Source organism: Triticum aestivum, chromosome 2A (genome assembly GCF_018294505.1).
Source record: "Triticum aestivum cultivar Chinese Spring chromosome 2A, IWGSC CS RefSeq v2.1, whole genome shotgun sequence".
In the NCBI taxonomy this organism is placed as follows: Eukaryota; Viridiplantae; Streptophyta; class Magnoliopsida; order Poales; family Poaceae; genus Triticum; species Triticum aestivum.
In genome coordinates this window covers 715,387,735-715,409,266 of record NC_057797.1, presented here as the reverse complement: position 1 = coordinate 715,409,266, position 21,532 = coordinate 715,387,735, and the positions used below count along the sequence as shown (strand labels likewise).

The window sequence follows — 21,532 nt, the reverse complement described above, 5'->3', positions numbered from 1 at the left end:
GACGGTGCAACACTCATTGCACGGTTTCCATGTCCCATGTCCTCTCCTTCCTCTCCCCATGCACTAGCAGGTACTACCATGCAGCGGCAGCTTCAGGTACGAGCCTAGGAGTAGGAGGAGATATTTCGATGTTATGTGTGGTCGAGCCGACTCCATCTGGCCGACCCATGGAAGCACTAGGCAGTAGGCACATGGCTATGAATAGGGCTGGAAGCTCGACTCAAAAAAAAAAGTGCTGAGTATGAACGCTTTACGTAGCTCGATGGAGAAATCTTAAACCAGCATTGGTTCGCTCAATTTTAGCTCGATAGCTCGATATCATATAAATATATTAAATAATTTTCATGTCTATTACGAAGAATTAGCATCATCCATTGCCATATACTACCAAAGAGCTGAGTATGTTCTCTATGATTACTTTCTTCGTTTTACCTACTAGCAAGCATGGAAATTAAATATAGAGAAAATTTAGTCTCAATATGGCACGTGGCCAACCGTGTGTTCGATACCATTTATTTTGGCCAAAGTTTGATAGCAGCGTTGTCTTCTATCAACGATCTCTTATTATTAAATACTAGTCTTAAGTTGAGAAAGAATAAATTGATTTTTATAGTGATTTCTTCTCTTGTGGGCTATTTTACTTTAAAATTAGTCTTAAAATAATTTTAAAATCATCGTATTTAGCTCAAAACTAGCTCGAGATCGACTCGAAATCATGACAAGCTAAGCACGAGCCACTTTCCATAACTTAACCTGGAGCTTCGCACATTTTGAGCTCGCTCGAATTTTAGTATGAGTTAAGGTGATCCTAGGCCAACTCCCTCGAACTCGACTCATTTACAGCCCTAACTAAGTAACTATGAATGTACAACCTCCATTTCTCAAAAAGAAAAAAAAAGTACAGCCTGCGAGGGCTCGACTGATCGATGATCGATCATGTGGTGGCGGGGACTCCACGGAGCGCACCAACCGCTCTGTTCCCGGGTCGCGCCCTCCCGTACGTGTCCACGCGAGCGCACGTGAAGCTGGGCCACCGGACTGTTCGAAGAGTACTCCGCCGTGCAGCTCCACCGCATCGCGCCGGGTCACGCTGTCGTCGATCAAGGGCTCCTTGTGATTGCACGGCCGGGCTCGTGCACAACACAAGGCTCGATCTTTCGCTACTTTGCTCGATGTCCTGACGGGCCTCGCATCATGTACACATGGCCTTTGGCACCAACACAGAACACGCGCAGGACGCCGTCCTCTCGAGTTAACTGATTCGTCGTCGACGAGCAGAGGCAGAGGTGCATGTGCTCTTCTGCTATTCTCACGTGGAGAAGGGAAGGAAGAAGAAGTCACGCGCTTGCGACCGCGAGGATTTGGTAGGTGGGTAGGCACCGGCCCTTCTTCTTCCTTCCCGTGCGTCGGTTGGCTGGCGTGGCGCGGCCGGACAAACCCGGGCGGACGGCCGGGCCGCCTCGATCGCTCAGCCCGACCGGCCGGCCACACGCTTGCATTCCTGACTTCTGAGTTCTAGACGGCAACTAGCTCGCTCATTCTCTACTAGTACTATATCTACTCCCTCCGTCTGCGAATAAGTATACATCTAATTTTTATTTTAAATCAAAGTCTTAAAATTTTGACAAACTTTATAGAAAACACTTCCGCTTCGGTAAACCCCATATAAACACAAGGACGATCGAGATTGTCCAATACCCCTTCATAACAGAAAACGGGATGGGCATATTTTGAAAAAACTTCCCCGCTGGCCCGACCGCCCGCAAAAAAAAACAGGCGAAGCAATACGTATATGAATACAGCCCGCCCGCCCGGGAGGGAAAAAATTAAATCGGCCGGCCGCACGCGCCTGGTGACGTGGCAGGCATGCAGACGTGCCCGCCCGCGATCACGGCGGCAGTCTCCGCAGTCAACGCGTCGCGCCGCACCCGTCGCGACCCCACCCCCCCCCCCACGTCCCCCGACCCCACGCCAGCCCGCACCCGTCCGCCAATCACGGCGCCCGAGGCGCGCATGCACGCAGGCGGTTGCACGCGCGTGCCGCCTGCCGGACGCCACCGCTGCCGCCGTTGTCATCTCCTCGCATGCCACGCCTCCGCTGCCGCCTGCCGCCGCGCCTGCCGGACGCCACCACTGACGCCTGCCGCCGCGCCTGCCGGACGCCACCGCTGCCGCCTGCCGTCGCTGTCGGCTCCTCACCTGCCGCGTCGCTGCTGCCGCTGTCGCCTGGCCTGCCACCCGACCGGCCCGCCGCCTGGCCTGCCCCCTCCGGACGCGCTGTTCGCGGCGCCCGACGGTCAAAGCGTCGTCTCGCCTGCCGCGCGGTCGTCTCGCCTGCCGCGCGGTCATTAACGAGCCGACGTTAATAGCCACGTTGCCGCCCGCCCGCCTCCTCCCCCGTCCCGCCCCGCCCCGCTATAAAACGGTGACGCCCCGTCCACGCCCGTCCCACCACGCTGTCGCCTGCCCGCCTCCTCCCCCGCCCCCGCCCATACCCGTCCCACCGACGCCCATCGCCGCCTGCCCGCACCCGATGTCGTTCTTCCGCGGCAGCAGCAGCACCGGCGGCGGCGGCGCCGCCGACGACGTCCCTGGCGCATGGCCGACGAGCATCGGTGTGCCGGAGACGCTGGAGCTCCACCGCTACTGCCTCCCTGTGCCGCCGGGCTGCCGTCTTCCACGCAACTGGAAGATCGACGCGGATGGCTACGCGACGCCGGGTCCCGGCGCGACGGAGGAGGAGCTCCGCAACCACAGCGGCGGCCGGCACAATATCGAAGGCCGGAAGCGGTTTTGGTGCAGGAAGGACTATTGGGAGGTCATGGCCGCCTTCCGCCTTGCGGCGGCCGGCGAGACCCCCGACATGACGGGCCGCAACGGCCGTCTTCGCACACCGCCTCCACCGCACGATCGCCACAGACGTGGCGGTGGCCACGGTGTGCACCCGGCACCGGCGCCCGCGCCGGCCGCCCCTCCCTCGCCGCCGGGGATAGACTTGCCGCCGGAGCAGGTCATCCTCCGTGAGAACGGCGATCCGGATGACACGCCGGGGTACCACGTGGCCGTACAGGCGTCGGAGGCTGCAGCGGCGGCGGCGGAGGTGATGGAGGCCGCCGAGATTGCTGCCGCAATCCAGGCGGCCGAGGTGGCGCAGCAGGCGGCGATGGCGGCGCAGCAGGCGGCGATGGCGGCGCCGGAGTGGCAGCAGGTGCCGCCGGAGTGGCAGCAGGAGTGGGAGCAGGCGCCGGCGGAGGAGGAGGATTCCGACGACGATCCGGTGGACTGGGACGACCTCGCCAACCGGTCCAGCAGCGACGATGACGGCGGCGACGGCCCAGCCATGATTGACCTCGTTGATAGCGACAACGAGTAGTTTTTTTACTGTGTTTTTTATTTAATTTGATTATGTCGTTGTAAGCCTAAGTAGTAGACTTTATGAATGAACTTGTAATCATCGAGTTCGCTCGACTATGTAAAATATTTTATCTATGTTGAATGAAATTTAAGTGAAATTTCTTTTGTCCATTTCATTCAAGAGTTTGTACACGAAAATATGCTAAAACATAATAAAATAGTAAGGACGCTAAAGTACGTGATTGCATGCATGTAACAGAACAAAATTTTGCAAGTGTGTGTGCATCCCGAATGTAGTCCTACATGCACGATATGAACGAAATCAGACAGGAAACACACGTCGCTCAGTGTGTGTCCGGACATCGGTGTAGGGTACTTTAGCCTAGGAAACCCTAGAAAATGCGTCGAGGGTTAAAAAATTGCGAGAATTGGCGTGGGTGCTGTGGATGGTGATGGCAACGTGTGGAAAAAGTGTCATGACGTTTGACAGAGTAGAAAAAAAACCATAGTTGGGAACCCACTCCCCGGCAGACCGAGAAGTAGCTGGTTGCACTGAGGCTACGTGATCGCATGCATGCAATTGCACCAAAGTGTGCGTACATGTGGGCATGGCCAACGTAGCCCCCTACGCAAGGTTGAAACGAAAAAGGACACAAAACGGACGTTACGTCACGTCCGGGCAGTGTTTTTGCGATTTTCGACCTGGAAAACCCTACAAAATGCGCCGAGCGCCGGAAAAATACGAGAATTGGCGTGGGTGCTGTGGATGGCGATGGCAACGTGTGGAAAAAGTGTCGTGACGTTTGAAGGAGTAAAAAAAACCGTAGTTGGGAACCCACTCCCCGGCAGACCGAGAAGTAGCTGGTTGCACTGGGGCTACGTGATCGCATGCATGCAATTGCACCAAAGTGTGCGTACATGTGGGCACGGCCAACGTAGGCCCCCACACAAGGTTGGAACGAAAACGAACACAAAACGGACGTTGCGTCACGTCCGGGCAGTGTTTTTGCGATTTTCGACCTGAAAAACCCTAGAAAATGCGCCGAGCACCGGAAAAATAGGAGAATTGGCGTGGGTGCTGTGGATGGTGATGGCAACGTGTGAAAAAAGTGTCGTGACGTTTGACGGAGTAGAAAAAAACCGTAGTTGGAAACCCACTCCCCGGCAGACCGAGAAGTAGCTGGTTGCATTAGGGCTACTTGATCGCATGCATGCAATTGCACCAAAGTGTGCGTACATATGGGCACGGCCAACGTAGGCCCCCACGCAAGGTTGGAACGAAAACGGACACAAAACGGACGTTGCGTCACGTCCGGGCAGTGTTTTTGCGATTTTCGACCTAAAAAACCCTAGAAAATGCGCCGAGCGCCGGAAAAATACGAGAATTGGTGTGGGCGCCGAGCACCCATCCAAACATATCACTCTTCCACTGCACAGGCAATCCATCTCTCGCATTTTTTGACAACCGATGAAGAACACAACATTTTGGTATTTCAGTTATGCTCAGATAATGGAGAACAAAAAGAATGTGTTTGCATGGCAGGCCTTTCCGAACCATCCTAAGACAACTGCATGTTATAGTTTCTTCTGAGTTACCTGGTTCATAAACAACATTATACATGAACTTGTGGTTATCCTTCCATGTCATCATATATGTCTGACGCTCAATTCCCACGAGCGTCTCAAATATCTCCAGCTGACCCATCTTGTGCAAATCATCTTGCAGGATGTAAAAATTAGCAGGTGTGAATACTTTGGCGGCATGCTCCTCAAGTGACTTATATTCAGTAACCAACGGTGGTTCTTTTTGGTGTGCCTCACAGTCATCGTACGCCTCATTATCACGCAGGCGAACTATACAGTTCTCATAATGCACAACCAAATCAACTATTGTCATACCGTAGTCTAGGTGTAGGTGAAGGCAGGAGTTGAGGCTTTCGCTTCTCTGGTTACTTCGCATACCAAGGAAAAAACCATCGGAAAGATATGAAGCTGCCCAAAGTCTCTTCTTCCTGTACATCCAGTCAAGCCACTCTTTAGTTCTATCCGTCTTTCACTTATTATAGAAAGCGGTCCATCTCTGCTCAAAGTTCGCTTGAGAGGTGGCATAGTATAGGAGCGATCTGAACTCATCCAGTGACTTGTAATGCAGGTGTCTCTGCATATTTTTCTCAATATGCCAGGAGCAAAGACGATGGAAAACATCTGAAAGCACAGTCTGAATAGCCCGGATCATTGCAGCGTCACCATATGTGATTATTGACTTTGGCTTCACCTGACAGTTTGCCTTCATAAATGTCTGCAGCAGCCACACATATGTCCCTTCCGTCTCGTCAGCAATTATGGCACATCCAAACACTGTGGTGCAACGGTGGTTGTTAACTCCGACAAAGGGGACGAACGTCATACCATATCTGTTCATCTTATACGTGCTATCAAACACAACCACATCTCCGTAGTCCTGATAGTCCCTCCGCGACTGTGCATCACACCAAAACATACTCTTCAGTCGCCCTTCCTTGTCACGCACATACTCAAAAGAAAAAACTCAGGGTCCTTCTCCTTCCTGCTCCTCATAATGCCAACTGCCGTCTCTGCGTCACCTTTTGCGATGAGCTTCATTTTTTCTCTGCAACAAAGATTGTAAATATCCCTCCTGATAAGCCCGCACTTATCGTACGAACCGTATCTGCTGATAAAGTTGTCCATTATTATATGCTTTCTTATCCCGGCAGCTTCCAACGCCAATATCTTTGCCCTTGTGCCTTCTCCAATCCGTCTGTGAGACCACAGAAAACAAACCTCGTCGGGCCTAGCCATCGCGTGGTTGTGATCATCCACGAATGACGCGACAAAACAAACACCACGTTCTCTGTCCAGCTTCACCACCATATGTGCATCGCAATCGCAACGAGTCTCCGGTCTAAGCCTGCGCTTGCGGCCCTCCATGGTTATAAACTTGCTCTGCCTTCTACCTGCCCTGGAGCAAAGAAATCTCCGATACCGTATCATTCTTGAAGCACCTCGTTTGACTTTCTGTTTTCTGATGCTAAACCCGTTCTCTTAGGCGTGATTGTTATAGAATATGTATGCATCACCTTGCGACCGAAAGGTCATAGCCATCACCTTCCAATGTGTATCCACCATTTGCTACTGCCTTCGAGCCTCCTCAATGTCGATCTCCCCCTCATCGTGATCACCGCTAATACCATCTGACTCCTACAAAATTCATATGAAAATGTATATGTTAACTACTATCATTTAATTCATAATATTCATCGATGTGCAACATCTATCTACGAATCTGGCTCAAGTTATCCGCGAATGATTCCTGTAAACTATTTTCCACATTGTCAACATCCACATCTTCCTGCAAATTTGTATACATAGAGAAATAGTTAGCCATGCCATACATTGCAGGTTCAAAGATGAAATCAAAATATACGGCACTTACGTTTTCACTATTTGCACCATATTCATTATGATCAAAATCCTCCGGAGGCAAGATATCAAATGACGACACGAAATCGTTGTCGCTGCTGTCATCATCTTCATTAAAAAAATCGTTATCATTCCGAGTCGCCTTATTAGTACCATTATCATCCCCTGTCAATGCGGTTTGTTCATCCATGGCAACACGCCTAACTGACCAAACTGCATAACATTGTGAATTCATCACGTGTTAAGTTTGTACTGTGGATCATGCCCAAGTGCAACTCTATCTGCCTACAACATGCGGTCGTCCGGGGAGGCGCCGCTGCGACGGCATGTTTACTCAACCATAAACCCTAGATCACTATGTGTGACTCATATCATCTAGCATGCTAGGTTTAGACGAGGAGATTAGATGGCAAACCTTCGGCCGCGGAGTAGACAGCGGCGACGTGCAACATGAGGGTTAGATGGAAGACGGCAGCGACGTGGAAGACGAGGGCCGCGGTGTAGACGTCGCCGACGTAGGTCGATGCAGGGCCGGATCCGCGGCGTGCGGACGATAGTGCGGTCAGTCGCAGCCGACAAGCTGTCCGACGGCGACGTGCAAGACGAGGGTTAGATGGAAGACGGCGGCAACGTGGAAGACGAGGGCCGCGGTGTAGACGTCGCCGGCGTAGGTCGACGCGGGACGGATCCGCGGCGACGTTCAGATGCGGCGTCGAATGGGGTTCAGTCGGCGGCGATCGCACAGTTGGAAACTGGGCGTGATCGACGTGCGTGATCGTCGGGCGGGCGAGAAGATCGTGCAGCTGACTTTTTTCCTCTACACGTGCGGCGGTTTTTTTTATTCGTCAAGGTATACGGACGTCGGTCTATATGGTATGATAGGAGGTGGGCATACGTTTCTTCCGTATGACCATTATGCCCTTCTACGTTTTGTTGTTGGGAGGGGGGGGTCTACCGAAGCAAGGCCCAATAGAAAATAGTAGTAACATATATGACATCAATTGATATATCATCAAAGTACATTTCAAAACGAATCTAGTGATACTAATTTGGTGCCATAAATGCTTTTACTTTTTCCTAAAAAAGTACGCAAAGTTTCAAAACTTTGACTTAAGACAAAACTAGATGTAAACTTATTCACGGACGGAGGGAGTACCTACGAGTAACTAATTTGATCCATGTTCTCCCGCCAAAAAAAAAACTAATTTGATCGATGAAGCTTACAGTAATCGACGTTGTACGTGCATGGTTACTAACCAATGAACTAATCCAACTACTGTTCAATTGAGACATCTTGCTCCTCTAGTGATCAGTGATCACTGATCAGAAATGTGTGGCGTGTCAACATCATGCACGCTAGCCGTTGGTCGTAGTCCTTACTTCATTTCAGCGCCTGCTTGGCCGGTTGATTGATCGCGTCCTTTTGCCGGTGGATCGAGCTGCCAACGGGCGTGTAACGCGTGTGCACACGCTTATCCATTCTTCTGGTCGCAGATCAATCGTTGAATAGACTCTAGAAAATGACGGGGAAACCCACCAAATAACTTCATGTTTTCATGCATACTGTGCTTTTTTTTTTCCGCATATTTATGCGTACTGTGCTGTGATAGTTTAGAAGTATACAGCCGGCAGATCATTCAGCATGAGTGAGTGGTGAGCTATCTCAAAAACAAATAAAGTATAACCAGAAGAATGCATATGGCAATTTCTTTTGCCTTTTTTGTGCTACACGGAATTTTTTGCCTCCGATCATGACAAATCTACAAAGTTGCCATGGCAACTAATTGGTACTCCCTCCGTCCGGGTTTATTAGGTCCCTTTTATTTTGAGTCACAGTTTGACCATGAATTTTAACTAATAAAATGTAAATTACATGTCACAAAAATTATCCCATGAAAAATCTCTTTCAAATACAGATCTAACATTATTCTTTTTATCAATATACTTTTTTTAGTCAAATAGAAAGTCAAAGCTATATCCAAAATACAAGAGGGTCTGATAAACCCGGACGGATGTAGTAATGACATAACAAGTTTGGGGCGTTCACTAGGAAAACGCTCCCAGAGGACATTCGCCAGATAACGTTTCCCTACCCTTTTCTCTTCTTTTTTCAGGTTTGCCGCTTTGTAAGACTTGTGTCCCCTTGACATTTTCTTCTAATGAAAATGACCATTCAAGAAAAATGGAATCCATCGCGTCCCTTCCTTGAGTAGCTGCTTTCTCTACATAATGTTTCCCCGAATAGGTGGATGATCGACCAATCTAGATATTTTAGTTATATATTAGGCACCACAGATATATATTGTCCAAATTACTCTCAAATTTTGAGTTCCACGGCTTGAGACTAGTATGGATAATATATATTATCCAAATGCACGTGCCAAGTTTGTAGTGTTGTAAACGATCAAGATCAACATGGCAATGACATAGTCCCTTTGAAAACCAGGTGAACGATATGGAATTTTAGTGCATAGCTCCCTCGTGCTCCCTTTTTTACACATGGGAAGGGATGCACTCTTTCTCTGGTGATGATTGGGCTGTTAGCTTTTCGAGGGAAGTTACTTGTTATTGTGGCAATTGAGTAATCAATCCTTAAAAATACACATTTGCAATTTCAGACGCCTAAAATTTTGTGCGCCTCTACTCGAATCTCTAACCGTTGGTCATGTGTGTCATGATTCGTGTGAGGAGAGTTTGGTTTCAAGACTGGGTTAAATTTTACTGAACCTTTTTCTCTTTCCAGTCGATTTTGCTAGTGTTTTGGGCTCTTTCTCACCGCGTCGTCGCCAGTTATCAAAGTGGATAGAGTAATGGAGAGTGGTGTTCGTTCGCTAGCCACTTCTCCACTCTCCCCTCATCGATATTTGTTCTCTAGGGTTTCATGTTCTCCTCTTGTGTGTGTGGAATTCTTGGTTGTGTTTATGTGGGATTGCTCATATCGTCTTGTGATTATGATTTTAAGATGTTTCTGCTACTGATTTTGGTGCGGTCTGTTGCAATTTTTTTGTTCCCCGCATCGTCATTCTAGGATTAATTCACCACTGAGCTCTCGATCGAAGGCAAGATATGCTTTTGTGCTTCCCCTATTTATTTATTTCCTCGAGTCTATGCAACCCTGATTCCTTTTTAAATAGGGGTAATGTGAGAGTCAAAGCAAAGAAGCTAGTTGGGGTTCTATATGAGATTTATTATTAGTTCTTGGGATGAAATAGTTAGATGGTCGAGTTGTTTATATTACTTATCTTAAAATGCTTTGTGTTACCCTTATCGTTTCCTTTCTTCAAGTGATTGCTCTAAATCACTATCAAATAGGGGAACGCTTGAGGCAAATTTTCAACTAGTTTCGGTTGCTTTGTATATCTTCCCCATTTACTAGTTTTTTGTTCTTATTATATTTTCCATTTTTCCATGTTACTTATTTTTTGGTGATTTTTCTAGATAACAGTAGTTGAAAGTGCATCCAACCCCTTGGTGGATTTTGGTAATTAATTTCATATCTCAAGGAACTTACGTTCCCTACAATTTATTTCAGGAAAAGTTCCTTGTGGGTGCAACAAAGGAATATAAGTTAACCCCACAAACTGCATCAAGACAAGTATTGGCCAAGACGAAGGATCCCTCCTTTTCATTTTAGTGATCCAATATCACATTTAGTCCATAGGCTTGATTGTAGTATGAAAATGGCATGATGATGTCGTGATGAGTTTCTTTCTCCATGTGCTTAAAGATTAAACTCCCAAACCCTCAAATTCCTTCAAAGATTCCTCCATTATATCTATCTAGTTCCATTCACGTCAGAACTTTTGAGCTCTTCCAGTCGGAATTGCTGAACTATTCACCATAGTTGTTTCGTAACCCTTTCCATTTGAAGCTTCCAAGTGTTCCATTTGGAATCACCGAAGCGTTCGACAAACCTTCTGTTGCCATGTCTGTATTTTCGAATCTAACTGGTCAAAATTTCTAAGGTGACAGCAGAGTGCATCACTACTGAAGTATACACCTCAGAGCCTCTGTATGATCTTTGGTTGGACCTTCTGAACCGTTTGAAAGTTACTACCTTTGTTCATGTCGGACCTTCTGAGTGGTGTAATTAACTTGGTAACGGTCAAATTTCTGGTCCCTTCTATTTATATCCCAACCTATTCCACCAGTTCCCTCATATTTTGAGGACCGTATCTTATGTGTTCTAACCTTGACTTATATGTTTTGTGGTATGATATTTAGTTTGTCTTTTATTTATTTTTAGTATGTCCTTGCCATATAAGGTAACACATGGCTTCTTTAGTTGCTTGGTTGATCGATTGCATCGTTTTGCCGGTGTATCACGTGACAACATATGTGTAACTCATGTAGCTATGCTTATCATTTCATTCAAAAGGTGATACAACATCAAATAGACCCTAGAAAATGATGTGCACACCACCAAATAGATGTGTATTTCATCCAGTGTTGTGTTGTGATAGTTTTCTAAGTAACCATATGATATTTTCCTTTTTCCGCCTTACCTTGTGTTAGCTTAAGTTGTTTTTGCCGTTTTTTGTAAGACTTTTGTGTCATCTTGACGTTTTATCCAAAAATACCACACTTTTTTTAGGAACACAAGACAAACGCAGACGCTTACGTACACGCATGCCACTCACCCCTGTGAGCACACATATTCCCTATCCAATGGTCACCTCTAAGAGACAGAGTCAGCATATCTTCAAGAGATTAAAAAAGTCGTCATAGGCACCTCGTAGTTAACATGCGCACCATACCACTGAAAGAATAATGTCGAAGAACCTGAAATGAATCCATAAAATATGCGAACACCCATGCCAAGTCTAGGACTTGAAGCCGAGTGTTCTGGTTCCACCACAAGGAAGTTAATCATCTAATCTATGCTTAGTTCACAATGACACACACTCGGGTGACTCTTCAAGGAAAAATGATATATCCAATGTAGCCATTCCTTGGGTAGTTGCTTTCTCTACAAAATGTTTCCCCCGAATAGGTGGATGAAATCAACCATACTAGATTTTTTTAGTCAAAGACCACCCACCACGAATATATATTATCCGAATTTCTGTCAAATTTTGAGTCACACGGCTAGAAACTAGTACATATAGTAATTCATTATCCAAGTAGAAGTGACATGTTTGTAGTGTTGCATACGATCGAGATCGGCATGGCAATGCCATGGCCAACGAGGTGAACGACATGGATTTTTAGTGCATACTTCCTCATGCACCTTTTATACACGTGTGAAGTGTTGCTATCGATGGTTGAATTGACACCTTTTCGGGGGGGAGGGGGGATAGACTGAGCGTGTCTTTTTTCAGAGGGGAGGTAAACTGTTCAAGGAAAAAAATCAATGTATCAATTCCTTGGGTAGTTGCTTTCTCTACCACAATAGCTACATGACAGTCGACTGGGTTTTGATTTTTGGGTCAGTCGATTTCGCTAGAAGGAAGAAACTATCGAAGGGGAGGAAGAAGAGGAAGAAGCTCCCTGGCAGGCTACCCCATCATCTATCTTAGGGGTGGGGTGGGGGGGGGGCAGCACAACGACGGTGGGGCGCGGCAGCGCAAGTTCGCCGGAGAAAAATCGGCCATCGTCGGGGGCTAGAGGGATGGCTGGGGGCGACGGCTAGACCGGCGGTTGGGGCGGTACTGGGGAGGGTGGTGCGGCAGAAGGCGACCCAGCCGGTGATACGCGAGGTGGCTAGAGGAGGAAGATGGGTGGGAGATTGAAGAAGACGTCTTGGCTGTTGATTTTGCATCCGACGGTCCATAATGATTAACTAACCCAAACCTAGTTTTCAGTCGATTGATTGCTAGCCAGGCCCTTTCTCTACATATAATGTTCCCCTGAACGGGTGGATGAAATCATTTGGACTAGATTTTTTAGTTATATATATACTAGCCACCACGAATTTGTGTCATCCAAATTTCTGCTAATTTTCGAGTCATGCAACTAGAGACTAGTACGGATAATACATTACCCGAGCACACGTGACATGTTTGTAGTGTTGCCAACGATCGAGATCGCCATGGCAATGTCATGGCCCCTTTGAGAAGGAGGCGAACGATAGGGATTTCTGTGCATAGTTTCCTCGTGCTCCTGTTACACGCGTGAAGCCGTGAAGTGACTCGCTCTTCTCTGGTTGTGTGATTGAATCGTCGGCTTTTCGGTTGGAAGTAAACTGTTGTTATCACATTAATCGATCAATCAATTGCACTATTATGATAAAAAGAAGATAAACCGAGCGTGTCTACTTGAGGCTGGTTGGACGGGCTGCTGGCATGTGAACTTGGCGCCTATCTGCGACCGATGGAGCGCGACGGCGATGGACGTGCATGTGCTCCTACCACGCTGCCTCACACGCACACGTAGCCGAAATTCGGTCGCAGTCGGCGAAAGTACGAAAAGGACTTGACGCTCACTGCAGGCCAGGGGCTGGAAAATGAAATGCCATGATGTATGCATCATGCATAATAAGTAGGAGTAGCAATTTTTCTGCTTGGTTGGAAAATATACTTTGTTTTTTGAGGATCGGTTGGATGATATACTAGAGGGTAGACATGAATTCTTTTCTTTTCCTTTTCTGCGGGGAGGGTAGACATGAATTCGTTAAAACGAAGTTTCTTCTTCTTCTTCTTCATCTTTCAGTTTTATTTGGGGGTGAAAAACAGCTATATTTTCCCCTTGTTGAGAAAAGTTTCATATGCGAAATGGGCGTAATTCGAGTACCTAACTACAGAATTATTGTTAAGCACTGGTTACAAGCTTATATAAGAAAAAGAAAAACCATTGTCTTTTCAGTTCATGCACGGCTGTGTCAATGAAATCCTCGTGGTAGATAAAGGGTTACCTTTACAAAAAGCGCCAAACATACAACTATCAAACCAGTATTAAGCACGTGCCGTTTTGCGTCAAAAAAACCGTGTAAATATGCCACGCGCTCTCCTCGCTTTCGCCACAGGAACATGCAACAGGCATGCATTGTTCACACAGCAGAATACTAATTTCCTTCCCTTTCCTATGTTTCAAAAAAAATTCCTTCCCTTTCCTAAAAAAAACCAAATGCTTCATCGTGCAGCTGCACGATCTGGCGATCGCAAGCGCGTGCGTCAGAGCCGTCCGATGCGGCCGACCACGCGCGATCGCAACAGACTGTGCCGCAGTGTCACGACACAAGTGGAGACACAGAGGGAGGCCGGGCAGGCGGTGTAGCGGTGGGCCCAACGTCCTTAATTTCCAGGCAAAACCGCCCCGCACACCCTGCTCGCCTTGTTCGAACTCCTCCTCCCTCCTCCATTTTTGAAACCCTCCCCTCCTCCTCCGCTCATCTCTCGCGACGACGACCTGCGCGGGGATGCGGTCGTGTGTTCGCTGAGGATTCGCCAGCGCAGGAGGGCGTCCGCGGGTGCTGTCGGGGATGTTCCCGGGACATGAGACCCGGCAAACATCCAGGAGGGCTCTATGGATCAACTCATTTTCGGGTCACGACGGAGGTGATGAAGCCCAATGTAAGACCCAGCTAAAGGCCAGCTCTTAGGAGAATCTGGTGGGTCGACTTTGAAGAAGGCTTAGGAAGAGGAGGTTTTCCTAACTAGGGAGACCAGATCAGTGGCGGAGACAAGCCTAGGGCAGTTGGGGCTATAGCCCTAGGCTTAGTGACAATAGCCTTTGTAATTTCTTCTTGCAAAGTATAAAAATTTATGAAAGTGCACAACTGAAGCTAGCTTAGCCCTAAGCGTAACCCCACGCTAGCTCCGCCACTTGACCAGATGATTAAGAGTTAGAGTAGGATACCTGGATACAAGTTGATAATACGACCCGAAATCTTCCAGGAACGAACCTGTTATATAAAGCGGAGCCCATATGACCAAAAGACTAAGTTAGAATCTCTCGAAAACTACGTCAGCGAATCTGCATCCTTATAATTGAGATAATCGTTAATATCAATCACGTAGGAGTAGGCTTTTTACCTCCATCGTGAGAGACTAAACATAGGTAAACTTGTGTCCTTCGTTCCCGTACAACCCCGTTCAAGCAACCACCTAGTTGCGATGGCCTCAAGACTTAGTCCTTTCATAAGGACATCTTCATGACAAAATCACGACACCAGGCATGGGTGTGCTCGTCAAGAAAGAGAGAAAAGGGTCGTGACGTGAGAGGAGGGAGAGGGGGGACCTGGTGGGACGCGGCCAGAGTGTGTGAGCGCTGGAACGGACAAGGGCGTGCGGGTCGGTGTCCCGACGTGGGGGCGGGTGTGAGAACCAGGTGTGCGCGCGGGATCCTTCCTTTTCCGGCTGTCCTGGTCGCGCGCGGGAGTGCTCCTTCCTTTTTGGGGGGAGAGCGCTCGCTCCCGCAAACGGGCTGCGCCAGCTAGTCACGTCCAAAAAAAAATCCTTCCCCCCAAAAATACTAATTTCCACCCCTGTTGAAATCCTAGTAATTTACACATTTAGCAGGGCGCAATCCGAAAGAACTCGCCTGGCATGCGGCCGTGCGCGTCCGGGCCGCCCTTGCGAAATCCGGGCCGTCCGTTCCAGAGCGGACGTGCACGATATGCCAGCGCGTCGCCTTGGTCGCGTGCGTGCGTGCTTCCTTCCTTCCGGCGCCGTGTCGCGGGTGCGGTCACCGGGCGGTGCACGTAACCCCCATCCAGGAAACGAGCCTATATATCAACGCCACCTGGGAGGGCGAAGGAGCCCAACACCAGCAGCAGCAACGCACCGTCCCCAGACAGACCCCGAGCCCGAGCCCAAAAGCCAGGAAGGAAGGAAGCACAAAGACTCTCCACCCACCTACTCGAAACCAAAATCCCCTCTCCGACTCTCAGAAATCCAGCGCCGCGATTCTGATCTACATACAGATCCCCTTGAGCTCCCTCGCTCGCTCGATCCGGCCGGTCGTCGAGATTTGGAGGTGAGGGTTTCGCCATGGACGAACGTACGGACTCTGTTTTGGGGGAGGACGGGGCGCTTGGCCGGCCGGCCCTAGGTCCCAAAATTGCTCGATCATCTCGCTCGATTTGGGGCAATTCCGGTGTCGGTTCCCGCCGACTCCGTGGCGATTTCGCTCTGCCCACCCAGATTGAGCGAGCCTCCCCCAGTCGCCCGCCCCCTCCGGAATCGCCGGAGCCTCTCCCGCGATCTGGAGGCTCGCTCCGCGTGCTGCGGAGCGTTTTTCTCTTTGTGTGGGTAATCGGAGCTGTTTAATTGACCCTGTGTTGTCTGATTTTGCAGTGCCTGAGACGTTCATGGGTGTGGAGTGAGATCGAGAGCGGGGACCGTGAATTCCTACGAGGGCCGCCATTCGGCTTGCGCGTCTGCATGAACTGTTTCGTCAATCTGGGACTCAACTCCAACTCCAACCACTACGTCGCCTGCCTCCTCATCTTCCTGCTGCATTTCTCCCCGCAGCCGCTGCTGATAAATCACCCCAATTCCAATTCCAATTCAAGTAGAAGTAATCGTCAAGAAGGAGAATCCAATCCCAGTACTAGTAATCGTTAAGGGGGGAAAACAGAGCTCAACAAATGGCGAACAACAACAGTAAGTTTCTTCGATCTTCTCTGCAGATATTTTCTTCTTCTTCAGCTAGGCGTTGCTTTCAGAACCGTAGACTCTTTTCCAATGTGATGCTAGTGCAAAAATTGAATTTCACCACCATTTGGGACCAGGCGGTCCAGCTTGATTTTGTCATGCCAAACAATCTAGTTGCTTATGGTTGTTGGGAGGGGGCGTCGTGGGCCAGACGAAAGAGGCATCAACCGTCCAGCTGCAATTGCCGTTTCCCTGGACGGTGCTAGGAGGAAGAAAAAACCAAAATACTAGCTGTTTTTCATTTGTTATGCCAACACCTCACGCAAAGGGCACCCACCACTTCGGAAGCTTCTAGGATTTGACCGATTGGCCCATTTGGCAGGAACAAGTCCATGTGGTTGTGGAGTCCCATGCTTTTTTTAGCGCTGAAAGTTAGCTGTGAAGAGTGTGTTCACACAGGCTTCTTACAGTTAGTAAAGAGTAACATTAGATACCTGTAATCAGATTACCCAAATGGCATCACGTGGAAGTACAGTTATGCTTTATTTTACTCCTGTGTTGTGATTCCATGCATATTGATCGATATTATTGTGATGCACGTAGTTTGGCGTGTATTATTGTTCAGAATATTCGCTAACGGATCTAGCTGTTTGTGGACCAATGCCACAATTGAAAATATTTATTTATTTGCGCCATTTAACGTCGCTCTTGTCGGTTTCATAAAAGAACACTTTGCTCTTGTCAGCTTCATTCAACTCATATGCCTTTTTTTTAATTTTTGGGTCTTAGTGCAACTATTGTCATCATAAGAGAAGATGCTTTGGTGATTATGGTTCTGGACTGAAGTTTGACTGCCTTTTTAGTGTCCGAAGCATATCCTGCAGAGGGTTGTCTTGTCTAAAGCTAGGTCTACCAACTAATACCATCATAAACAACAGTCTAAAAATAAAAGCATTGTTCCACATTTATTGGAGTAGCCTCAAGTGTCCAATGTCTCACTTGTAAGGACAGGCATCATGTCAAATCACTGCTAGAAAAAGTTACTAATGATCTTAGGTATAGTTTAATCTGCAGCTGCCTGTCCAATAAAAGTGTTAAATCGTTTTAAGTTTGATCTGTCATACTCGTACACATTAGAGTGTTCACTCTGGAGCTACATACCAAGAACATTGTTAGGAGTTCCAGTCCACACTGCGTCAAGTTGTTGGGAAAATCAGCGAAAATCTTTAATTGTCCTGTCTTACTTCGCCATCATTGTTCTGAGACAGGGAACATGCCTCACTACTAACCCTCCATGGTGGAGGGGGTAGAGGAGGGTTGATGTGAGAAGAACAGACGATATCGGCACTTTCACTACTTGGTAGGCTTCTTTATGTTATTTTTGTATGAACTGGTCTTTTTTTCATTTGGAGGTACCCCGTGCCACATAAAAGCAAATTGTCAGCCATAAGTGCCGGCGCCTCTGCCTGAAAACCATAAATCTCCACATACATCAACTCAGTAACCCCACAGCAGACAAGCATTCTCCAATCACATAATTCATCAGAAGATTAAAGCTGTTGGTTATCCCATCCAACCACCATAAGATATGTGAAAGTTTAGTTAACCCCCATATATGGATAAGCGCAGAAAACATTGCATGCTGCCTGCCTTTCCTCTGGTAGATGTCACCAAAATTTTGTGTTTATTACTTAGTATTTCAATAACTAATATTACTAATTTAATGAGAAATCACTTTGTACATGGACAGATGATCACTAAAATAAATACATACCATTGAACACTTTTATTTCAAATTTTCTAGTTCAGTATTCCACTCTAATTTTAAGGCAATACCTTCTTTTTTTCTTTTTCAGGCACATACGGTGAAAATGTCAGTAGAAAATCCCACACGCCTTCTGCTATCGTTATTGGTGGTGGGTTTGCAGGCATTGCTGCTGCAAATGCGCTCAGGAATGCGTCCTTCGAGGTATTGCATAATGTGGTTTTTGATCTTGTTCTGATGGTTTAGCTGCAATTCATACGATGCTCTTTGATCCATACAATTGTTATCTCATCAACTATGCTATTGTGATCTTTCCAGGTCGTTCTTCTGGAATCCCGTGACCGGATAGGTGGCCGAGTTCACACTGACTACTCTTTTGGGTTTCCTGTTGATCTTGGGGCATCTTGGTGAGTTCCATTATTTCCCTGGCTCCCTGCACTACATAAATAGTATTGTTTATACTGTTTATGACCAGAAGTTCATCTAGAAGCACAATTTTGAATCTTATTTCCAATTTTTGTGTACACCAGGCTTCATGGTGTTTGTGAAGAAAATCCTCTGGCACCGATCATTGGAAGACTCGGGCTTCCACTGTACCGCACCAGTGGAGATGACTCTGTCCTTTTCGACCATGATCTCGAGAGGTACAACTTAATCTAGGTCCTGTATGTTCAGAGATATGATGAAACCAAATAAGGCTGCAACTAACATGTTATCTTTCAGTTATGCACTTTATGACACTAATGGCTCTCAAGTCCCACAAGAGTTTGTAGAAAAGATAGGGAAAGTGTTTGAGGCTATACTGGAAGAGGTAATTGCTTCTCTCAGTTCTTGGTGCTTATTTATTTATGCTGACATTTCTTGGGTTTTGATATCCTGTAACATTGATATGTGCACAGACTGGCAAATTAAGGGAAGAAATGAAGGAAGATATTTCTATAGCTAAGGCCATTGCAATTGTTTTGGAGAGAAATCCACACTTGAGGTTCGTACCATCAATCCCTGTGTTCTTATAGGGTATCCTAAAGATATTGGTTATCTTATCTGACACCATTATCCTCATATCAGGCAAGAAGGGATTGCACATGATGTTCTCCAGTGGTATTTGTGCCGCATGGAGGGTTGGTTTGCTACTGATGCGGATGCCATCTCGCTCCAGTGTTGGGACCAGGTAGTATTTGCACCCCTCTAGTACTAATAAAATAGCCATAGATCTCTGCATTATTCATGACCATATTCTGTGTAATCGAGTGCAGGAAGTTCTTCTTCCTGGTGGCCATGGTCTCATGGTTCGTGGATATCGTCCAGTTATAAATACTTTGGCAAAAGGTCTAGATATACGCCTTGGTCACAGGTATGCATATCTCTGTTTTTCCTCTAAATGTTATGAACATGGTCCCACCTTCCATTTGTTAGTACTGATCCAAGCTCTTCTCCTCAGGGTTGTTGAAATTGTTCGGCACTGGAATAGAGTAGAGGTTACTGTAAGCAATGGTAAAACATTTGTTGCGGATGCTGCAGTCATCACCGTTCCCTTGGGTGTTCTTAAATCAAACACCATTAAGTTTGAGCCGAGGCTCCCGGAATGGAAGGAGGAAGCGATAAGAGAACTGTCAGTTGGAGTCGAGAACAAAATAGTTCTCCACTTCAGTGAGGTTTTCTGGCCTAACGTGGAGTTCCTCGGAGTAGTTTCATCCACCACATATGGCTGCAGCTATTTCCTCAACCTTCACAAGGCAACAGGGCATGCTGTTCTTGTTTACATGCCTGCAGGCCGGCTTGCTTGTGACATTGAAAAGATGTCGGATGAGGCTGCTGCTCAATTTGCCTTTTCCCAGTTGAAGAAGATCCTCCCTAATGCAGCTGAGCCGGTTAGCATTTCGACACAGATCTCAGTATAATTAGCATGAATACTGCTTCCAGTTCTAACTATCATGTTGCCTAAATCCCATTGCAGCTTAACTACCTGGTGTCACACTGGGGCTCAGACGAGAACACGCTTGGTTCCTACACCTTTGACGGGGTAGGCAAGCCGCGCGACCTGTACGAGAAGCTCCGCATCCCCGTCGACAACCTATTCTTTGCCGGGGAGGCCACAAGCGTCCAGTACACGGGCACGGTGCACGGCGCCTTCTCCACGGGGGAGATGGCGGCCGAGGAGTGCCGGATGAGGGTCCTGGAGAAGTTCAGGGAGCTGGACATGCTGGAGATGTGCCACCCGATGGCCGAGCAAACGGCCACCGTCTCCGTCCCGCTGCTCATCTCCCGGCTGTAAACAGTCGCGCCCCTAAACTATCTATCTATTGTCACGTCGGGTTTGCCGGCCATTCATTCCAGTGATTGCTCGGGGAAGGCAGCGTGGGAGCAATCTATCCTTGCTCTTCCTCGTGGCATGAGGCGTGTGGCCGTGTGACCCTATGGTTTGCAGAATAAACTTACTGTTGGGTTAATAAAAAATTGTGGGCGTCTGGTATGTATACTGTCAGCGTGATGTGGGGGTTTGTGTTTGGTAAGGCGCTATGAGCTACGGCCTACGTGACCATCTTTGTAGGGCAGAGTTGGTGGTGTAGTATGTGTGATGGAACACTGTAATTTTACTACATTGACATTCTTAATATTGGCGATGATGGTAGATTATCCGTGAAGTTTGATTTAGTGTTTTATAACTCAAAATTGAATCTGATTGCACCAAAGCCATCGGTGATTCAAGAGGGCGTAGAGAGCACCGTGAGGGCATCTCCTCGCTGCATTCAAACCAAAACGGACATGGCAAATGCCAACGTACATGTCCGGACTTGTCAGTGGACAATTGTATGTCGGGACATGTCAGCGGACAATTTTTGAGAAGCGGGCCATCCAATCTGATGCGCCAAATAGAAGCGGACATGACATTTTCATAATAAATTAGGATTTTTTTTACATCGGAGTTAACCAACCCTAGTCAAATCTTCACCGTCCTTGTCTCACGTCCTACTCTTCACCGGAAGTGGGTACGTATGTGTCCCACATCCCGCTCTTCATCGGAGTCTACCTTAGCGGCCAACGTCGCTGATAGAGGTAAGGTCGCCGATCAACCTAGACGGTCTGGCCTATTGGCATTGCACATGGACTCATAAGGCGCCCACTGCTCATCCACCATGCCCATATTCTCCGTGAGTATGACCGTGATGGCCTACTTGTTTGCTTGCTTGTCGATGATCTGACCTCAGTGAGCCGGTGTTTCTCATGAAGCTAGTTGTGCCTTCGCCATGATGACGTTGTAGTGCGCCTCCGCATACTGAAGCGTGAACCCGGTAGCCAGTGCCTCCAGTGCCTCATCCATAATCACGTCCTTCTCGTTCGATCTCTCCTCCTCCGAAGAGGTCGGAGGCCCTCCCGATGTAATGCGGGCAGCGCGTCGGGCACGCCATGCGTTCACCTCGACCGCGATTTCGTA

General features: G+C 47.8%; 1 protein-coding gene across 3 annotated transcripts; it reads left to right on the top strand.

Moving 5' to 3' along the window:
* Positions 1–15,486: 15,486 nt before the first annotated feature.
* On the top strand, positions 15,487–20,741 carry LOC123190477 (polyamine oxidase 3). Of its 3 annotated transcripts, XM_044603126.1 has the most exons (12): positions 15,487–15,711; positions 16,032–16,340; positions 17,600–17,691; positions 18,188–18,300; positions 18,415–18,503; positions 18,627–18,740; positions 18,820–18,907; positions 18,996–19,081; positions 19,165–19,267; positions 19,353–19,450; positions 19,538–19,967; positions 20,054–20,741. In XM_044603126.1, the coding sequence occupies exons 8-12, from the start codon at positions 19,017–19,019 to the stop codon at positions 20,369–20,371; spliced, it is 1,014 nt and encodes a 337-aa protein (XP_044459061.1). In that variant the 5' UTR covers positions 15,487–15,711; positions 16,032–16,340; positions 17,600–17,691; positions 18,188–18,300; positions 18,415–18,503; positions 18,627–18,740; positions 18,820–18,907; positions 18,996–19,016; the 3' UTR covers positions 20,372–20,741. The 3 variants fall into 3 exon arrangements, with proteins under 3 accessions (XP_044459061.1, XP_044459060.1, XP_044459059.1); XM_044603125.1 differs by lacking the exon at positions 17,600–17,691; XM_044603124.1 differs by lacking the exon at positions 17,600–17,691 and having other exon boundaries at positions 19,353–19,967.
* The last annotated feature ends 791 nt before the right edge of the window (positions 20,742–21,532 follow it).

Bases quoted from the DNA above. Each gene is read 5' to 3' on its own strand.
- LOC123190477 (XM_044603124.1), top strand. The intron at 19,082-19,164 runs GTTCGTACCATC...TCCTCATATCAG, and splicing joins GAGAGAAATCCACACTTGAG to GCAAGAAGGGATTGCACATG. The intron at 19,968-20,053 runs GTTAGCATTTCG...ATCCCATTGCAG, and splicing joins TCCCTAATGCAGCTGAGCCG to CTTAACTACCTGGTGTCACA.